Source organism: Rousettus aegyptiacus, unplaced genomic scaffold (genome assembly GCF_014176215.1).
Source record: "Rousettus aegyptiacus isolate mRouAeg1 unplaced genomic scaffold, mRouAeg1.p scaffold_m13_p_12, whole genome shotgun sequence".
Lineage (NCBI taxonomy): Eukaryota > Metazoa > Chordata > Mammalia > Chiroptera > Pteropodidae > Rousettus > Rousettus aegyptiacus.
The window spans coordinates 79,998,441-80,015,161 of record NW_023416287.1 but is presented as its reverse complement, the minus strand read 5'-3'; the positions used below and the strand labels follow the sequence as shown (position 1 = coordinate 80,015,161).

Genomic DNA, 16,721 nt, shown 5'->3' with positions numbered 1-16,721 from the left:
TTTTATTATGGAAAAGTTCAAATATATACAAAAGAAAAGTAAATAGAAAAGTGTAATGAATCCCCCATACGCTTGTCAACCAGTTTTAACAATTAACAACTGGCCAATCTTGTTTCATCGATATTCCCTCCTGTTATGTTTTGAAATAATTCCCAGACATGTTTACTTTTTGACATTTCCATAGCAGTGTCTGGTTCCCAATTTAACCAAAATAACCATTTTTTTTCCTTTTACCTTTTTCAGAAAGTGCCTTAAGGCAGTGGGATGAGATAGGTAGAATTCTACATTTGTTTTTTATTTTTTAGTAGATCATCCTGACTTTTTCTTTAGCTGTGATATAAAGATAATAGAATTTGCTACCACTGATAACACTGTATGTAATTTTTTTAACATAAATGCTAGTTTACAGAATGAGGATGATTGGTACAATTTGAAGTATACTTGAGGTCTTTTTTTACCGTTTAAAATTTTGTGATGATTTCTTAAACATTTATGTTGAAGGAGAAGGTGGAATGCTGTCACATTTTATTAGCCATATTGTAAATAATTTTTTTCCTTATTGATACTTTAAAAATAATTCTCTACCCCTATCCTCACTGCTAAAGAAATTCTTTAATGCTCAAATTTACTTGCCCAAACTCTTCAGATTTTTAAAAAGAACTTGCCAATTTTCAGGGGAAAATTCAGTTTGCATACTTCAATATTTATATTTTAAACATATAGAAAATTTCAAACATATCTACAAAAGTAGATGGAATAAAAAAAAAAAAACTACTAAGTACCCAGTTCCACAATTGCCAGTCTTATTTCATTCATACCCTAATCCACTACCCCTGACTCAGTTTTCATTATTTTGAAGAAAATCTGACAGAGCATTTCATTCATAAATATCTACTTCAATATGCTATTGGTGAACATAAGATTTAAACTTGTGGAAGTTTTATAATGATACCAGATTTAGTATTTCAAAACTAGAATATAAGAGATGCCAACAGGCAGTTCATTATTATTTGCTCGATACGGTAATTACTGTATGGTTCAGAGGAAGGAAATATTCCTATTACTTTGTTCTGTTAGGTCTTTATGAAAGAGGTACAAGGTGGATTAGTATTTCTGGTCTTTTGGGGTGTGAAGATGAGGGCATGCATTATATAGACTAGGTAAATCAAATACATTGTTTGCAGAGGGCTGAAGGGTGAAACCAGTCAACCTGTTCAAAATAGAGTGAATAAACCAATGTGGCTGGAGCAAAGGTCACACTGTAAGAGGAGTGGGAAGGGGGGTTGAAAGGTTAAGAGAAGGGTAGATGAAAAAAAGATCTCAAATGCAGGGTTAAGATATTCGGCTCCCTTTTGCTAACAATCTGGATTATTTTGAATGTAAAGAGACTAGCATTTAGAAGATCAACCTATCTTGGTGATTTTGACCTGAGGTCATAAAAATGATTTAGGCAGTGACAATGGAAATGGCAAAGAAGGATGGATGGATTCAAAGGTAGTTATGAAGGAACTAGATTTAGCAACTGATGAGAGATGGGAGATATAAGTAAGATAAAAATAGATAAAATACCAGGAACAAGCTATAGAGGAAAGCCGAGGATGGTTCATTTTAAGAAAGGTCTGTATTTCAGAGTGGGAGGAAAAGAGTTAAAGAAGGGGTCATGGAGAGCTGACTTTTAGATGGAGTTTTCTGTGTGTGTGTCATGTGGTTTTGAAGCAGTGGTGTATATTCCTTGAATTAATTGATTCGGCAGTTTTCTGATTGTATGTTTTGTACCTGAGAAGGGTTTCCAGACCTAATTCCATGGGGTGTGTGGCAGCTTCCCCACACCAACCAGCAAACCTCAGCCACTGACAGGGTGTCCAAGAATTCAACTCAATTCTGACGCTGTGTACTGGAGATAGAATCAGATTCTATCTGTTAAGTGCTCAGTCCCACAAGACTGCCCTCCACTTCAGGTGCCAGTCAGATGCTAGTCACAAGCCCGAGTCGTTACCTTTGCTTTTAACCAATTGGCTGCAAATTGGATGTTCCAAACCCCTCCTTCAAGGCTCTATGTCAGTTGCAATCCCAGGTTGTTAGGGGTACTTCTGACTAACTATAAATCAGAGGTGCCCACATTTCCCTCTTTGGGGTCTATTAATTTGCTAGAATGGCTCATAGAACTCAGAAAAATTCGTTTACTCACTAGATCACTGATTTATTAACAAAGAATATTAAAGGATACAGATCAGCAGCCTGACGAAGAGATACATAGGGTGAGGTCCCGTACGGAGCTTCTGTCCTCCTGGAGCTGGGCGCATGTGGAAGTGTTCTGGTTTTCTAACATGGGAATTCTCCAAAACGGGCTGAGGATCTTTCTTTTTGGATTGTTATGCTCATTACATAGTTACGATTGGCTAGGTCATTCATTGGTCATGGGCAGTTGAATCACCTTCAAGCCCCTCTCCCCTCCCAGAAATCAGGGGGTGGGACTGAAAGTCCCTGGTCTCTGTGCACACTGTTGGCTCCTGTTGACAGCCAGCCACTACCCTTGAGTGGGGTTCAGAAGTCACCTCGTTAACATAACACGAGACACCATTGTTGCTCATCAGGAAATTCCAAGGGGTTTGGGAGCTGTGAGCCAGGAAAGGACGAAGACCATATAATATGTATGAAATATGTAAGCAATATCACAGACCTAAGGCCTGGTTTGATGGTAAATTTAATTTTAGACTTTTATTCTGAGCTAAATTTTGATTTCTGGAGAGATTTGTTATTTAAAATTAGAGTAAGTCTTTCTTCTAATGCTTACTCTTGTAAATGACAGGTAAGCTCTAACATTTAATGAGGGTAGAAAAAAAAATAAAAGTTGCTCTTTCTTTATTCTGTTTTTTCCTGTGCTGTAGCTTATAGAATTTTCAGTGTGGAGATTTTTTATTATTCCCGATACTGTTGGAGAGTGGTACACCCCTGAGCATGCTAACCATCTGCCGTCCACCATGCTGCTTGCCTCTCCCAGGCCAGTTCATTTTACTCTGCTCTGATTATTGCCACCCCCACAGTTCATCCTATTACAAACTGGTTTGAAGATATACTTGTGTTTGCACAGACTTCTGGTCTTCTCATAATGGTTTGACTAAATATCATGATTATCCAAGTAACATGAAAAAATGTTCTCTATTAGGACTGTTTTCAGAGTGCCGTGTCACATGTAAACCACAAGACTTCAGAAGAGTCGATTTGTGTGTTATAGACTGGCAGGACATGTAACAGTTACCTAGCTCAGATAATGATTGCAGACGAATTTATAGAGTGACAAAATGTGAATACCATTAAATTAAGGTGACTGTAACTTAGGTATTTCTGGTATCTCAATTAAATTCTTTTAGATTGGAAAGTCAGATGCCAAATAAAATTTATTTCTGATAATCTATAGTTGGAAACCTATTAAGAGGTAGGTTTAAGAAATTCTTTAAACAGTTTAATCAAAATGAAAGCAAGCAAGAACATAGTTCAAGTGATGAAATGTTCTTAATGAACTGGAAAAAAATAACTCATGTTTTTGAGTTTTCATTTAATTATTGCTTTCTTTAGGGTATTTGGTAGAGAAGTTAAAGGTGAGATCACAAGTTGGTTCAGGATTGGCATGTCTAGGGAGCAGTTGGTAGGAAATTTTTTTGTGGTCGAAAGTGAAATATTAGTATTTCATTACTGGGATTAGAGTAGTCGCTCCGGGCAGAGAAAACTGAAAATGACTAATATCCTTTACTAGTCTACTGGTGTTAAAAAAAAATTTTACTTAAGTTACAATTTGATGCTTTTAATCACATTAAGTCCTGGTGTGTCTGAGACTGGGACCTACAGCAGCCATCTTTAAAGTGCAGACAGATGATAATTTTGTCACTCTGGGTAAGACCAGAGCTTAAATGACATACCATCTTTTTGTTCATCATGTAGCATTCACTTCCTTAGCCACTTCTAGCGTCATTGTGCCACTGAGCAGATGGCCTCTATGCGATGGGCAGGTTTCCTGCTTAACCATTTCCTTGGGCCTTATCCTTCTGTGTGCTTGCATTCACCTCCTGCAGAGGAAGGTCTCTGGTCTTAAAATCCAATGGGGCAGCCAGGTCGACTTTCCTTAAAGCACCAAGCACAAGCTGTAGCATTTACGGTGAAGGAAGTGCCTTGTGCCACTGTTCTGAAGGCAGCAGTGTGTACGACCAGTACCCGTAGCTATGCAATATAGGCGTTTCATAGAATTACATTATCTTTATGACAGAAGGCAGTTATTTGGTATGAATAAGATCCGAGTGGACACTAGTTGATATTCCAACATTCTTTTAATATGCCAATAGTTAAAATTTGATTTCCACCGTCTGCCTTCATTTCTAATATTGGAACTATTTTAAGCCATACTGAATTGCTAATCTAGTTCAACTGATCTGTAATGAGTTTTGTTCTGTAGAGGAATGTTATAGCGAGGCTCTAGTATGCTTTCGGCTGCGGTAGAAAACTGGCATTTCGTCTGATACGTAAGGAACTATCGCAGGGTTGATTTGTGAAATAAGTCAGTTGATTCTTTCAAAAATGAAACTAATTGTCTCTAAGCTGTTTCCTAATAGTACTTATCTTTTTGGTAAAAGTTGCTACCTTAATATTTCCATTTTTTGCAACATTAGTCTGTCAAAACAAAGTCCGCTCTGGAACTCAGGTTTTTATTGCATTAATGAGGTCTTATTAGAGAGATAGCTGATCGAAAATGGTCATTTTATTTTGTGGAGAGATTTTTTTTTTTTTACTTTTGAGGTATACCAAATAGTTTTTCAGAATCTCTTTTACTAGTAACTGGAATATGTAATTATAAAGACCATATGGCTATTTTAGTTAATTAAAATGAACTATAATTAGAGAAATCTTTGCCAATTTTTCAGATAAATTTGGGTCTTCCAGTAAGATTTCATTTCTTATGTAGTATAATTAATGATAAAAATATTTTCTAGTTCAATTTTTGAAATTCCATGCAACATAACTTTTCAGTAAGCATAGACTTTACCATTCTGTTGTATCTGCAAATGAAAACATTTTTTACTATTCAACCAGTGAAAATTTTTTGCTCTCAGAAAGTTACTTCATTCACTGCTAACCTATAAATTGTGTTTGAGGGTTTTAAAAAGTGGTATTGTGGTGATTTTTAGTTGTTTGACTCATCAGTTGATTATATAGGAATTGTAATAAAGTAGAATTGCAGGGATAGTAGAATTATTTTGAACTAGGATTGGAGAATCACAGACACCTTCATGGAAGAGGTGACATTTTAGCTGGGCTTGGAGGATTAAGTCTTATGACAGGCAGGATTGCTAGTGCTCATCCTTCAGAAAGGCATGGCTGGAAGTCAGAGGTACATGGCATATTTAATGACTTTGAGTTTGGAATGTGTGGTACCAAGACTAAAAAATATTGGGAAAAAGTCTAGAAAAAAATATTGAAACACATCGAAGGTTTTTGATGTGTAATTAAGGAGGTGAAGCTGTTTTGTCAGCATTGAGGAGTCCAAACATTAAGAACTTGGTGCTGGATGTGAGGCTGGGGAATGGGGCCCTGCAGCATTGTGATGGGGCCTTCTAATTTGAGGACTAGATGCTACGTGGGCAGTAGCGCTGCAGCAGAAGGCGATACGAGGTCGGGTTTGAGGGTGGAAGTTTGTGGTAGGCAGAGATGATTCGTTTTGGACAATATTGAGGATGACATGCTATTTTATTTTATGATACTGAGCGTATTTGGAAATCTGGGTCAGAATGAGAGTTGGAGTTTGTTTATACATAACCGTATGTTCTTTCCTCTGCTGTGTTCTTGTTGTCTACTTTGTTCTAATCCGTCATGTTCTGGTACTGGTTATCTTCATCTGTAGGCTGAATTCTGTACTTTGAATTGTGTTTCAGGAATACTTACGGCATGCGATTATGGGTAAAGAATGTTGATATGATCTTCAGTTGTCTTGAAGTCGGTGGTGGCAGAATACCAGAGTTTCTGACAAAGAGGGGTGTGTTGGTTTGGACTTGACCCAAAGAGAAGTTTTGCTGTTCCAGGGGAATATTTAATTGCTTAGTTTTCCAGCCTTTTCTTTTGTCTTCTTGTTGAGTTATTTTTCTTTTATTGCAGTCAGTTGGTGCAAGGTTAAGTTCTAATTCTAACATGGTGGCTTCTTTGAGAAGTATTCTGGAATTCGCACAATTCCCTTCTGGTTGTATATCTCTCTGACTTTAACAGTTTATTCTATCTAGCATATTTGGCTCATAAAATTTAGATAAGGCTTTGGGACATTCTTCCATAAAAATGTTCTTACAGATCAGTGCCACACAGGAAAAAAAATTTTAGAAAAGACCAAGTTACCCTTTTGTATAATTCTGGCACTTTTGTAATTTTCCAGCTTTGGCAATATTTCTTACAGGAAGTAAATTATCCTTGATATACTTCTCTAATGTAGGAGTTTGGCTAACAGAACTCACGTCAGCATCACATAAACACATTTACAAATGTTTGACTTCGTTTTCTCGTTTTAGTGGTTACATAAGGGAGCATTTAACTATTGTCAAAATTCAAGGTTATTTTTCTATTGTAAATGTTATAAGTTCAAGTTAGTAGCCAAAGATATATGGATTTCATGTGTGTGTAACAAGGGTGTTGACTTCAGAAGAATTTGTTTACTGATTACTGCTGACAGTGTACACATGTAATACTTATAGAAAAAACAGCATTTCAAAAGTCGGTTTGGAAAAAAAAGTTTATAAGCTTGAAAACATTTGCAGTATGCATGTTATGCTGTGCATGTGGCTTGTGTTGATAATCTGTGAGTGATTGCTGAGTGAATGACTGCTGGCCAGTGGAATAATCTGTAATAACATCTGCTCTGTGCTCCAGTGATGTACCTAGTAGACTGTTATATTTGATGACACATTATCTCTTTTTAGTGAAGTTACAAAGTTCCTTTAAAACATGAACGTTTCTTTGAAAATATAAACATGTAAAATTGTGATGTAACATTTGGGACCAGGAAGGAAGGCATGAAGGAGTCTAGGCTATGTAAAGTCTAGGGTAAATATTACTGTCTTTTGTACAATTAACATTATCTTTCTTCTAGTCCAAGTGGTAAAAAGTTCAGAAGCAAACCTCAGTTGGCAAGGTACCTGGGAAATACTGTTGACCTCAGCAGTTTTGACTTCAGAACTGGAAAGATGATGCCTAGTAAATTACAGAAGAACAAACAGAGACTGCGGAATGATCCCCTCAATCAGAATAAGGTTGGTTGATTTACTAACAGTGTATGTAAGCTGTTTCAAAAGCTGCTCCACGAGTATCTTACATTTTAAATATGTCATTGAGATTTTAGCGGTCCGAATGTCTTAGTTTTTTTTTTCTTTTCTCCCCGATAAGCACTTGAGTTACATATCTGATTAATTTTCTTGTAGTTGGCAGTACTTCTAGAGGGAGAGTAAGTAAATTGCGCATGGTCGAAAACAACACTTCAGTATCTCCCTAGGCCAACATACATCATACTTTAGGCCCATTGGGAATATTTACATAAGATTTACTTGTTAATGTTAATTGTCCCCTTTTTTCCTCTTTAAAATAGTTTCCGTTAGCCAAAAAGAGACAAAATTTTAATGAATGTTCTTATCACAAAGTGTATATTTATTTGTTAATTTTCTGGATTAAGATTTGAGAAAGGGCAATTTTTATTTTGACTTTTGATGGTGCTGAGGATAATGACTTCTAAGAGTAAAATTCTCATCCAAATACTGTAATTGGAGATTTTTCCATTATTGAGCTGCTTGGTTGATGGTATATATTGTATAGGAATTTAAACAAGTAGCATTTGAATTATAATGCTAATTTAATCATATTTTAGCACCCAACATCTTTACAAAGAAAGCTTTTTTCCCCCCTCCACGGGTAACTCATCTTATATAACCTTTTTTTCCCCCCAAATTTTCTTCCTCTGAATTCGGAGACATATCTGTATATGTGTTGGCTGTGTGAAAACGGTGAAGGGAAATGTAAGGGCTTTTCTTTCTGCGGCGCTGACAGATACAGCCCTGCATGCCCCTTGGGAGTGAGCATTTTTTCAGGAGCACTGAGGCAGGGTCGTGGAGTGGGAGGGGCTGCGGATCCCCGCAGGTATGGTTTGATGCCCTGGCTCTGCCACTTACTAGCTCACCCAGTCGTGGGCAACTGTCTTAACCTCTCATGGCCTCAGATTTCTCATTTATAAAATTAAGGTAATAACATCTCTTCCTTAGCACTGTGAGGAATAAATAGGAATTCATATGAAAACATTTAGCCAAGTATTTGCCCCACGTTAGTTCCTTTCTTTTCCCCATTGCACCTTCCTAAGCACTAAGCCATCTTGGTGAACACCGTTGCCTCGTGGCCAGTGGAGGAAGCTTTCTGATCCAAGATGTTTTCCTCATCATCTTTTTACTTTTCCTGAAGGGTATGGGTCTCTGCTTTCTATCGCCCTTTATTCAGAATTCAGTTTCCTAGTTTGTTTACAATAGTTTGATTCCAAAAATCGTTACAGATGTTAGAATACATCGTTTCCTCATATGTTGCATTGGTTTCCATAGGGGCTTTGGCAGGTGCCTTGTTTAGAGAGGCAGAATGATAAGGGAAGGCTGACATTGCCTCTGTAATGCTTCATCATAGCGGTCCTTTGGGTCGATAGTTACGAAGGTGTTCAGAAGGACAGGAGTAGAGGGAGCTCACGTTAGCAAAAATTAGGACCTTGAGTGTATGTATATAGGCAAAGCTATGTGAGTTCAGCTTAAGAAACTTTTATTCTAGGTTTATTCTGCCTAAATGTACAAAAAAAAATAAGATTTATTTTCCTAAAACTGTGTTTTTAAAACTAACCACAGTGCTGGGTATCTGTTGAAGGGCCTCAGATATTTATGAAATGAACGGAATGCTTTCAGACTATCCTATTGTGACTAGAATCACAGTTAAGCTACACTAAGTGTAATATGAAGATATTCTCCCTGATAGTTATGATTCGCTAAAAACCAAAAACTAATTCATCTCTTTAGTTTGTGTGCACCTTTACGCTCTAGCTGCGCTGGACCGCTCGCTCGTCATCCTGCACCATGGCATGTGCTTTCAAGAGTCTGCTTGCTCATGTGCTGTTTCCTCTGCTTGGAATGCGCTTCCCCCCTTCCCTTCCATCTGGTGAACTCCTTCTCATCCAAGGCCCAGCTCCATTGTCTCCATCTCTGTGACGCCTGCCCTGCGTTCTCCAGGCAGAACCAGTCCCTTCTTCACAATGCCTCCTTGGTGCTTTGCCATTGTATTTGTGGTTGTTGTCAACTTAAGTAGACTGTAAGCTCCATGAGGGCAGGGACCATGACTTTTTTTTTTTTTTTTTTTTTTTTTACCGTCCAAAGCCTAGCACACGGTAGGTACATGATAAATGTTTGCTTCATGTTTATTTGATTAAATATCCATCTACTTCATTCCAGAAGTTTATAGGGGTCATAAATGTTTATTGAATAAATTAATGTACTATACATTATTTTGGAAATACCTTTCATTATCTTTGTTTTCTGAAGCTTTCTATCTGAATTTTGGGGATGGGGCATGGTGTTATTTTTGCATCTGATTTTATTTTGGTTAAGTGGTCAGAAAATAGAGTTTTGTATTTTTTAAAGTAAGTTCTCTTTTAGAGTACACCAACATTAAATATCTCTATAAAGTAGAAAACGTATTTGTGAGTAACTAATAATAACTATATTATGTCTCCTTAATAATAGCTGTATTATGTCTCTTTAATAGTAAAGTATAGAAAAATCTGGGAGATTTAAACTAATAAACAAAAATCTAAGGTAGTATTTTGCTATGTGATTGTAAGCTCGGCTGAAATGCATTATTAATTATGTTGTTTTGAGTTTCTTAAGAAAACTTTTCAAAGACTTAGAAATGTAATTAACAAAATAAACTTTGAAACAAGCTAAATTGCAGTTTATAGTGACTGATTATAAACTGTGATCTTAATATATCTTTCATATCAAAGGTGTGTTTACTAGGTGAGTAATATAGTCAGGAATAGTTGGAAAGATATCTTCTGCAGATCTTTGCAAAATGGCTTTTAATTAGTTTAGGATGGCTGGGGACAGTGGGAATTACCTTTTGATTAATATTTACTAAGATTTTCGAAGTACCTATTCTGGCGTATCTCAGTCTGAGTCTCAGTCTTACCCTTACTCTGAAAATCTGTTCCATTTTTGATTTTACTGTTCCTTATTAATTTTCTCGCCACTGCCAAATAATATTTCCAGTCAGTTCCTTCATCTCTCCAGCTGATTAAGTAGAGTTGACATATCAAATAGATTCTTGAAGATATTCCATTAGGTTAATGGAAGAAGACGAAAAAGATTTGGAAATCATCAACATTGAATTGATATTGGAAGTCACGAGTGGCTATCTCAGTGCTCAGTCAAAGGGAGAAGTTTTAGAGCCACACTCTCTAAAGTTTCTATGATTAGTAGTTTCTATGATTATAGAAACATTGTACCTACCAGCCACAGGCGACTGTTGAATATTTGAAATGTGGCTAGTGTGACCGAATAACCGAATTTTTAGTTTAGAGTTTAAATAGCCACCTATTCCTAGTGGCTACCATATTGAACAGCATGGTTCTAGAGTTATGAGTCTCATGTAAATGGGACAAGAAAACCTTTGCCAAACATCATTTAAGCAGGCTTGGGTGTTTCAAAGAGGCTGTATTTCAAGGTTTCAGAGCTGATTCTCAACATTTTAAGAAGCAAGTTAGTTTCTTTAAAAATTTAATTAGAGAACACTCTAGAATTAGATAAAGAAAAGTATAGTGATTCTCAGTGTAATATATGTTTAAGGAACTTAAGTAGCTAGGTTTTGTTGCTAGAAATTCCTTTTAATGTTTCAGATGTGTAATTTCATTTCCTTGTGTTCCTAGCTCTTAACAACACTGAAATGTTCATCAGTTAAATCTACATAACTAATAAAATTCAAGTTCCCAAACATTAATGTGACATGTGATGTATTTTACAAATTGTGCACAATATGAATATGGTATGCAACAAGTTATTTTTTACTTTGGCTTGTCAGTGCTTCTGATACCTTGGAAAGACTCAGTTCTTTTATCACAATTTTTTATTCACACAAATTTGATATATTTGGAAATAAAGAGCATCATATTCTCTTGAGTGGAATTAAATAAGTCTGTCATTCATTTCTCACGAATTAACCTTGATTTATGGTAACATGCTATTGTGATTATATATACAGCTTTGGATTATGTATAGTTGTGTCTTAAGTTCTCAACCAAATGATCTAGCAGGTGCAGTTTGAGAAACGAGCTGCTATGGGAATCAGTTTGGGTATTGCTTATAGAATCGGTGCGGTATAGAGAATGGATTGGGAAAAGGTCAAATTGGCTGTAGGGAAAGCAAGTTAGGCTGTTGAAATCGAGAGAAGTAATGATGGCTTGAATTAATGCTGCAGCAGGAGGTATGGCAAAGTGAGACTCGATCAAGAGATGAGTGTTTAGAGGGAATTGTTGATGCCTGCTACAATTCTGGTTTGAGTCATTTGGGGCATAAGTGGATAGGGAGTAGGGGGAGAATAGCAAGGTTAGAGGTGGTGGGGTGAGGAAAACTGAGTTAAAATAGTTTTGTTTCTTGGACTTCTGAAAAGCTCTTGTGGCCTCCCGGGTCACACTTTGAGGATTCAGGTCTCAGTGGCATGCCATAATGTATTGCGATCACCCAACATAGGGACAAACAGAAGAAAAGTATCATTACACTGTAGGCAATGAATAAATGGATAAATTAGTCTGATGGAGAATAAGAAGGGACTTTCAGAAAGATAGTAGGGGAATCAAGAGAACGTGGTGTTATAAAAGCCTAGGAAAGATGATTATTGTTTAATGTCATGGGGAGATCAGGAGGATAAAGAATTTGTATTCATTGCATTTCCAAATTAGATGGCATCTGGTGACCTTTACGTACTAGCTTTGAGAGATGGAAGGACCAGAAGGCATTTAGAATGCCAAAAAGTTTCTTGGAAATGAGAAGTTAGAGGCAAAAGGTAGCATAGTCTTTTAAAAGTTTAAAGTTTTTAATTTATTGTTATTTTCTTAGGTAATTCGTACATATAGTAAAAGGATATTCGATGAAAAATGTTCTTCCTCTCTGACCCAGTCTTCTTCCCTAGAGGAGACTTGTTAATCTGTTTTTTTATGTCCTTCCAGGGTATTTATGCATTTACAGACACATAACACAATGGGTATTTTTTTTCACCCCGCGCATAACAATGGTTGGACTACTCATGAAGCTTGAATGAGATGTGGAGGACAGAGGACAGTATTCCTAAGAGCATGCACAATCCTTTATTTCCTTTGAAAATTATCGGGCCATCTCGGAAGGAATTACACCAAACCAACTAAACCAAACTGAGTCCATGTTTCAGGCAGCCCTCCAGGAATCTTCTGTTGTGCATTTGTCTAGGGGGAGTGTCTTCATCAAATTCTCAAAGGAAAAATGTAGCTGAAAAGTTAATAAGTAGTGTTTTAGAGGCAGGAAAGGAAGCAAGGCTATGGCAGAAGATGTGAGGGACCAGCTCACTTGCCATAGCTCAAATCAGGCCTTTGTTTAGTTAGAAATTTTTCAGTTATGGAAGTGGCACCTTAGTGGGCTGATGTCTTTCTCTCCTAGGAACCCGATGGTCAATTACCATCACAAAAGAGACCTGTGGTAGGGTTATACTGGTTATCTGCTAGCTCCTGGTAGAGCATATTGTGATAAGAACTACCCCTTGGCTTCTACTTTTCTAGAATCTTTCCATCCAAACTGAAAAAAGACTTTATTCCTTCCACCAGCATTTCTGGCCTATGGAGAAAGTAACTAAAATCTTTCCCAAAGATGTTGGTGCTCTTTTCATCAGTGCATTAAACCCTTGCTGGAAAGAATGTCTGCTGGTCTCTCTCTGTTGCCTATTGTGGGGGTGTGGAAGGGAGGTGAGTAGATCACAGGTGATAAATCTAGCATCTCTAGGCTTTGAAGTCCTTACAGCGGGTTACTGGCATCTCCCTTAAGTGTAGGCCACTGCTGAGTACAGGTTTCTAGCAATTGGAAATGAAATTGACAAAAATGGAAGCGAGGAGCAAGCAGCTCTTATAAGTAGGCCACCGGGGAATCGTGATGGCCTAGACACATGGTGATGGAGAGAAGTGGATAGGTTCTAGTCCTGTTTTGAATATAGAATTGACAGTATTAGCTGATGAATTGGGTGTGGAAGATGACAGAAGATTCAAGTGTGGGTGAACCCTTAGTGTTTAGATTGACTAGATCAATTAGTTGCCATTTATCTAGATCTTAAGAGAAGATTTATGTGGCTGGAGAAAATCAGCTTCGAAGATGCAAAGTTTGAAGGGCTTGTTAAGTATCCAAATGGAGATGTCATGTATGCAGTTGATACAGTAATTGAGAGGTCTGAGCTGGGAATTCATTAGCACATAGTATTCCAAATAATGGAACTAGAGGATACAGGATACAGGAAAGGACCCAGAACCAAGTGCTGAGAAAATCCAATAGTTAGAATTTGGTTAGGAGGAGTCAGCAAAGTGAATTGTGAAAGAATGGCTAGATAGGCATTGAGGAGGAGAATGTTTCAAAAAGGAGTGGTCAGTTACAGTGGTCGCTGCCGAAAGGTTGAATGGGGAAGACAAATGCCCATGGAATTTGGGGACGTGAGTTAATAACCTTGATAACAGTAGTTCCAATGAGAACAGAATCCAGATTGGACTGGGTTGAAAGTGAATGAGAAAGAATATTGGCCAGCGTGGACAATTCTTTAAATAAATTTTCTTGGGTAAGGAGACTCACTAGTTAGGTGAAAGAGGTGCTCATTTGGTTAATCTCCCATTTTAAAGACATTGGAAAGGTTAAGAAGAATAGGGTCTATAGCACGAGTGGAAAAACCATAGATGAGAAGTCGATAAAGTCAAGCCCATTTGCAATGTAATGAAGGCGATGGCCCATGGATCTATACTGGGTGTGGAGGGATGTGAAAGTAGCTAAGGAACAGTGACAAGGTAGGACAGTCAGTGGGTTGGAGGTATTCATGAGGTCAAAGAATGCAGAGGGCAGTGCTAAGTGAGCTGTCAGGAGAGGAAGAAGTAGAAATTGGAGAGTGGGGTGCTTGATTTATTAGAGATGGTGTAGTTAGGGAGGATCAGGCTTGTTACTAGGTTCAGAAGCCTGTGACTAATGTTAGGTGGGTGAGGTTGGGTAGTGTAGGTCACAGAACTCAGGGGGCTTTGTGTGTTTTTCATGTGGGTATTGAAACCTCTAAGAAAGAGGACAAGAGTTGGGATAGAGGAGAAGATGTGAAACAGAAACTACAGTCTTCAGCGAATGAAAGAGAAAGCAGGGAGGAGGGGTAGAGAGTAATATAGTGAGATCCTAAAAGCTTTAAAGAAACAGAAATGGAGAAATGATTTGAGAAAAGTGAGGGGAAAGGAGGAAACCCATACACCACTTCCTGGCCCTTAGATACGTAGCAGAGAGAAAGAGGAAAAGCCTTCATTTGAGAGAACTTCAGGGGAGATAGTGTCTTTGAGAGACAACCAAGTTTTACTAAGTCCAGGGACTGAAGGGAGTGTTTAGAGAAAGTATCGAGGATCTAGGAAAGCCTGCTGATTGGTCATTCAGGAGTGTACATGTCACATGTAGTAAGTATTTTAGGCAGCTTGTGTTACATGTGTTCTGAGTCATGATGTAAAATACATTTCTGCTTTTAGTTGAGGTTAAAAAAAAAAGCCATTGAATTGTGGGGTGAATGTACAGAATATTATGGGATGAGTGGTGGGTGGTCATGTATAATCTGAAAGACGTGACTATTTGGTTATTACCAAAATAGAGATTTGAGCTGTGATAGGATTGATTTTGATAATTGCTAGAGCAGAGTACACAGTTAAAATATGGTCCTGACTTTTTAGAAAAGAGACGTGTGTCTCTGCTGGATTACTGTTATAAACACATTTATAATACCTTTCTTAGGCAACTGGGACCTGCCTGGAACCCTGAGCACCCAAAGAACTGGCTTTTTTTCTGGCCTTAATTCTCAGTCTCCTTCATGAGTAATCTGTTACTCAGCAGAGTATGGGCTCCTTAAACTCCTTCGCTTACCTCCCTAAAGGGAGAATCGTGTACCATTTGAAGCAAGCTTAATTCTCATTAAAGTTTTTTAGTGTCCAAGGTTGATTAACTCTGTTTATTTCCAAGTTAATATTATTTTTACCACTTAAACTTTCTGTGTAACTCAACCAAGAGATTACCTGTCCCATCTCTATAATTTACTCATGGACATCTTATTAATTGACCTTATAGTTTGCCTTTTGCTCCAAGGGTTTAATCTCCACGATGGTCTCTGTCTAGAACCACTGTGCTAAATTTTACATTATTTTCCTTCGTATACAGGTGAACAGTTGCTATGGCAAGTTAGTTACAGGGAGATGACCTAAATTTTCAGATTCATAATTGAAGAACGTTTTTTCTGAGCCTTCCTGCCAATATACATAGTTTATTTTGATGTTTTAATTGCCTGTTGGAAGTCTGCTCAGTTCTAGATTCTTCGTACTCTTTATTTCCCATTATTTCATGATATAACAGAACTACAGTTGACAGTGAATTTGCCAAAAACAGTCTGTAGACTGAGGGTGATTTTCCCATGGGATGCTTGTGTAGGGCTGGCTGGCTGACTCAGAGGAAGATGCTGGCAATGTCTCTATAAGCATAACTTCATGTTAAATAGTAATGGAACAAGTTTAGGGATTATTTCTCTTACATTTATAATCGAGGCAAAATACATATGACTGTGCTCAATTTTGAGATGGGAACTGTAGAGTAAACTGCATTACAATATTTTCCACTTATGTAGCACCTGTAAGTTTAAGGCAGAAAATGAGACTATACAAGGCTAAGGGCTGCATAACAGAAGACCTAACGTGTAAGAGACATGTCATGTGTCATTTATTTCACAGGATTTTTTTTTTTTTTTTTTTTTTTAGCACATTCTGTGTGCTCAGACATTCTAGACTCAGGGAATTCAGTGAAGGAAGATTCTGTGTGCGTGGAGCTTATATTCTAGTGTAATGACAGACTAATACATACTTTAAATAGTAAATGCTACACAGTGAATTAGATAAGAATGAATGAGGTTGACTGGATGAGCAATTGGGAAAGTCTTTGGGTGATTTTTAGGTTGAGCTCTGAATGATAAGGAGTCAGCTATACAAAGACCAGAGGGGAAAGTATTCTCTGCAGAGGGAATTGCCAGTGCAGAGTCCCTACGGCAGGATACATTTAGCATATGAGGGCAGAAAGTAGGTCACAGTGGCTGGAATTCAGTAAGTGGAAAGGAGTAGGGAAGATCAAGGAAGCAGACGAACCGAGTCACAGGTTGGCAAGCCAGCACAAGGAGGAGTATGGAATGTTACCTGGGGACTTTATGCAGGGAGCGACATCATTACTTTGGTATTGTAGAGGGGCAGAAGTGGAAGTTGGGGGCCAGTTAAGGCTATTATACTTAATCAAGCAAGGATGATGGTGGCTTGGACAGTAAAGGAAGGAAGGGTAAGATGTAGCAAAGGACAGAAACTATTAAGTAGTCTTTTGTCCAAAAACATCTAATTCTTTCATAAGCAGAAA

The 16,721-nt window shown here is 37.7% G+C and overlaps 1 protein-coding gene across 1 annotated transcript in view; it reads left to right on the top strand.

The window, feature by feature from the left end:
* The window catches only part of MBD2 (methyl-CpG binding domain protein 2), a 58,973-nt gene that overhangs the window by 7,146 nt on the left and 35,106 nt on the right, over positions 1–16,721 (top strand). Inside the window, exon 2 of the mRNA XM_016129162.2 lies at positions 7,121–7,280. Coding sequence (XP_015984648.2) covers positions 7,121–7,280 — 160 coding nt within the window. The remainder of the gene's footprint in view (positions 1–7,120; positions 7,281–16,721) is intronic.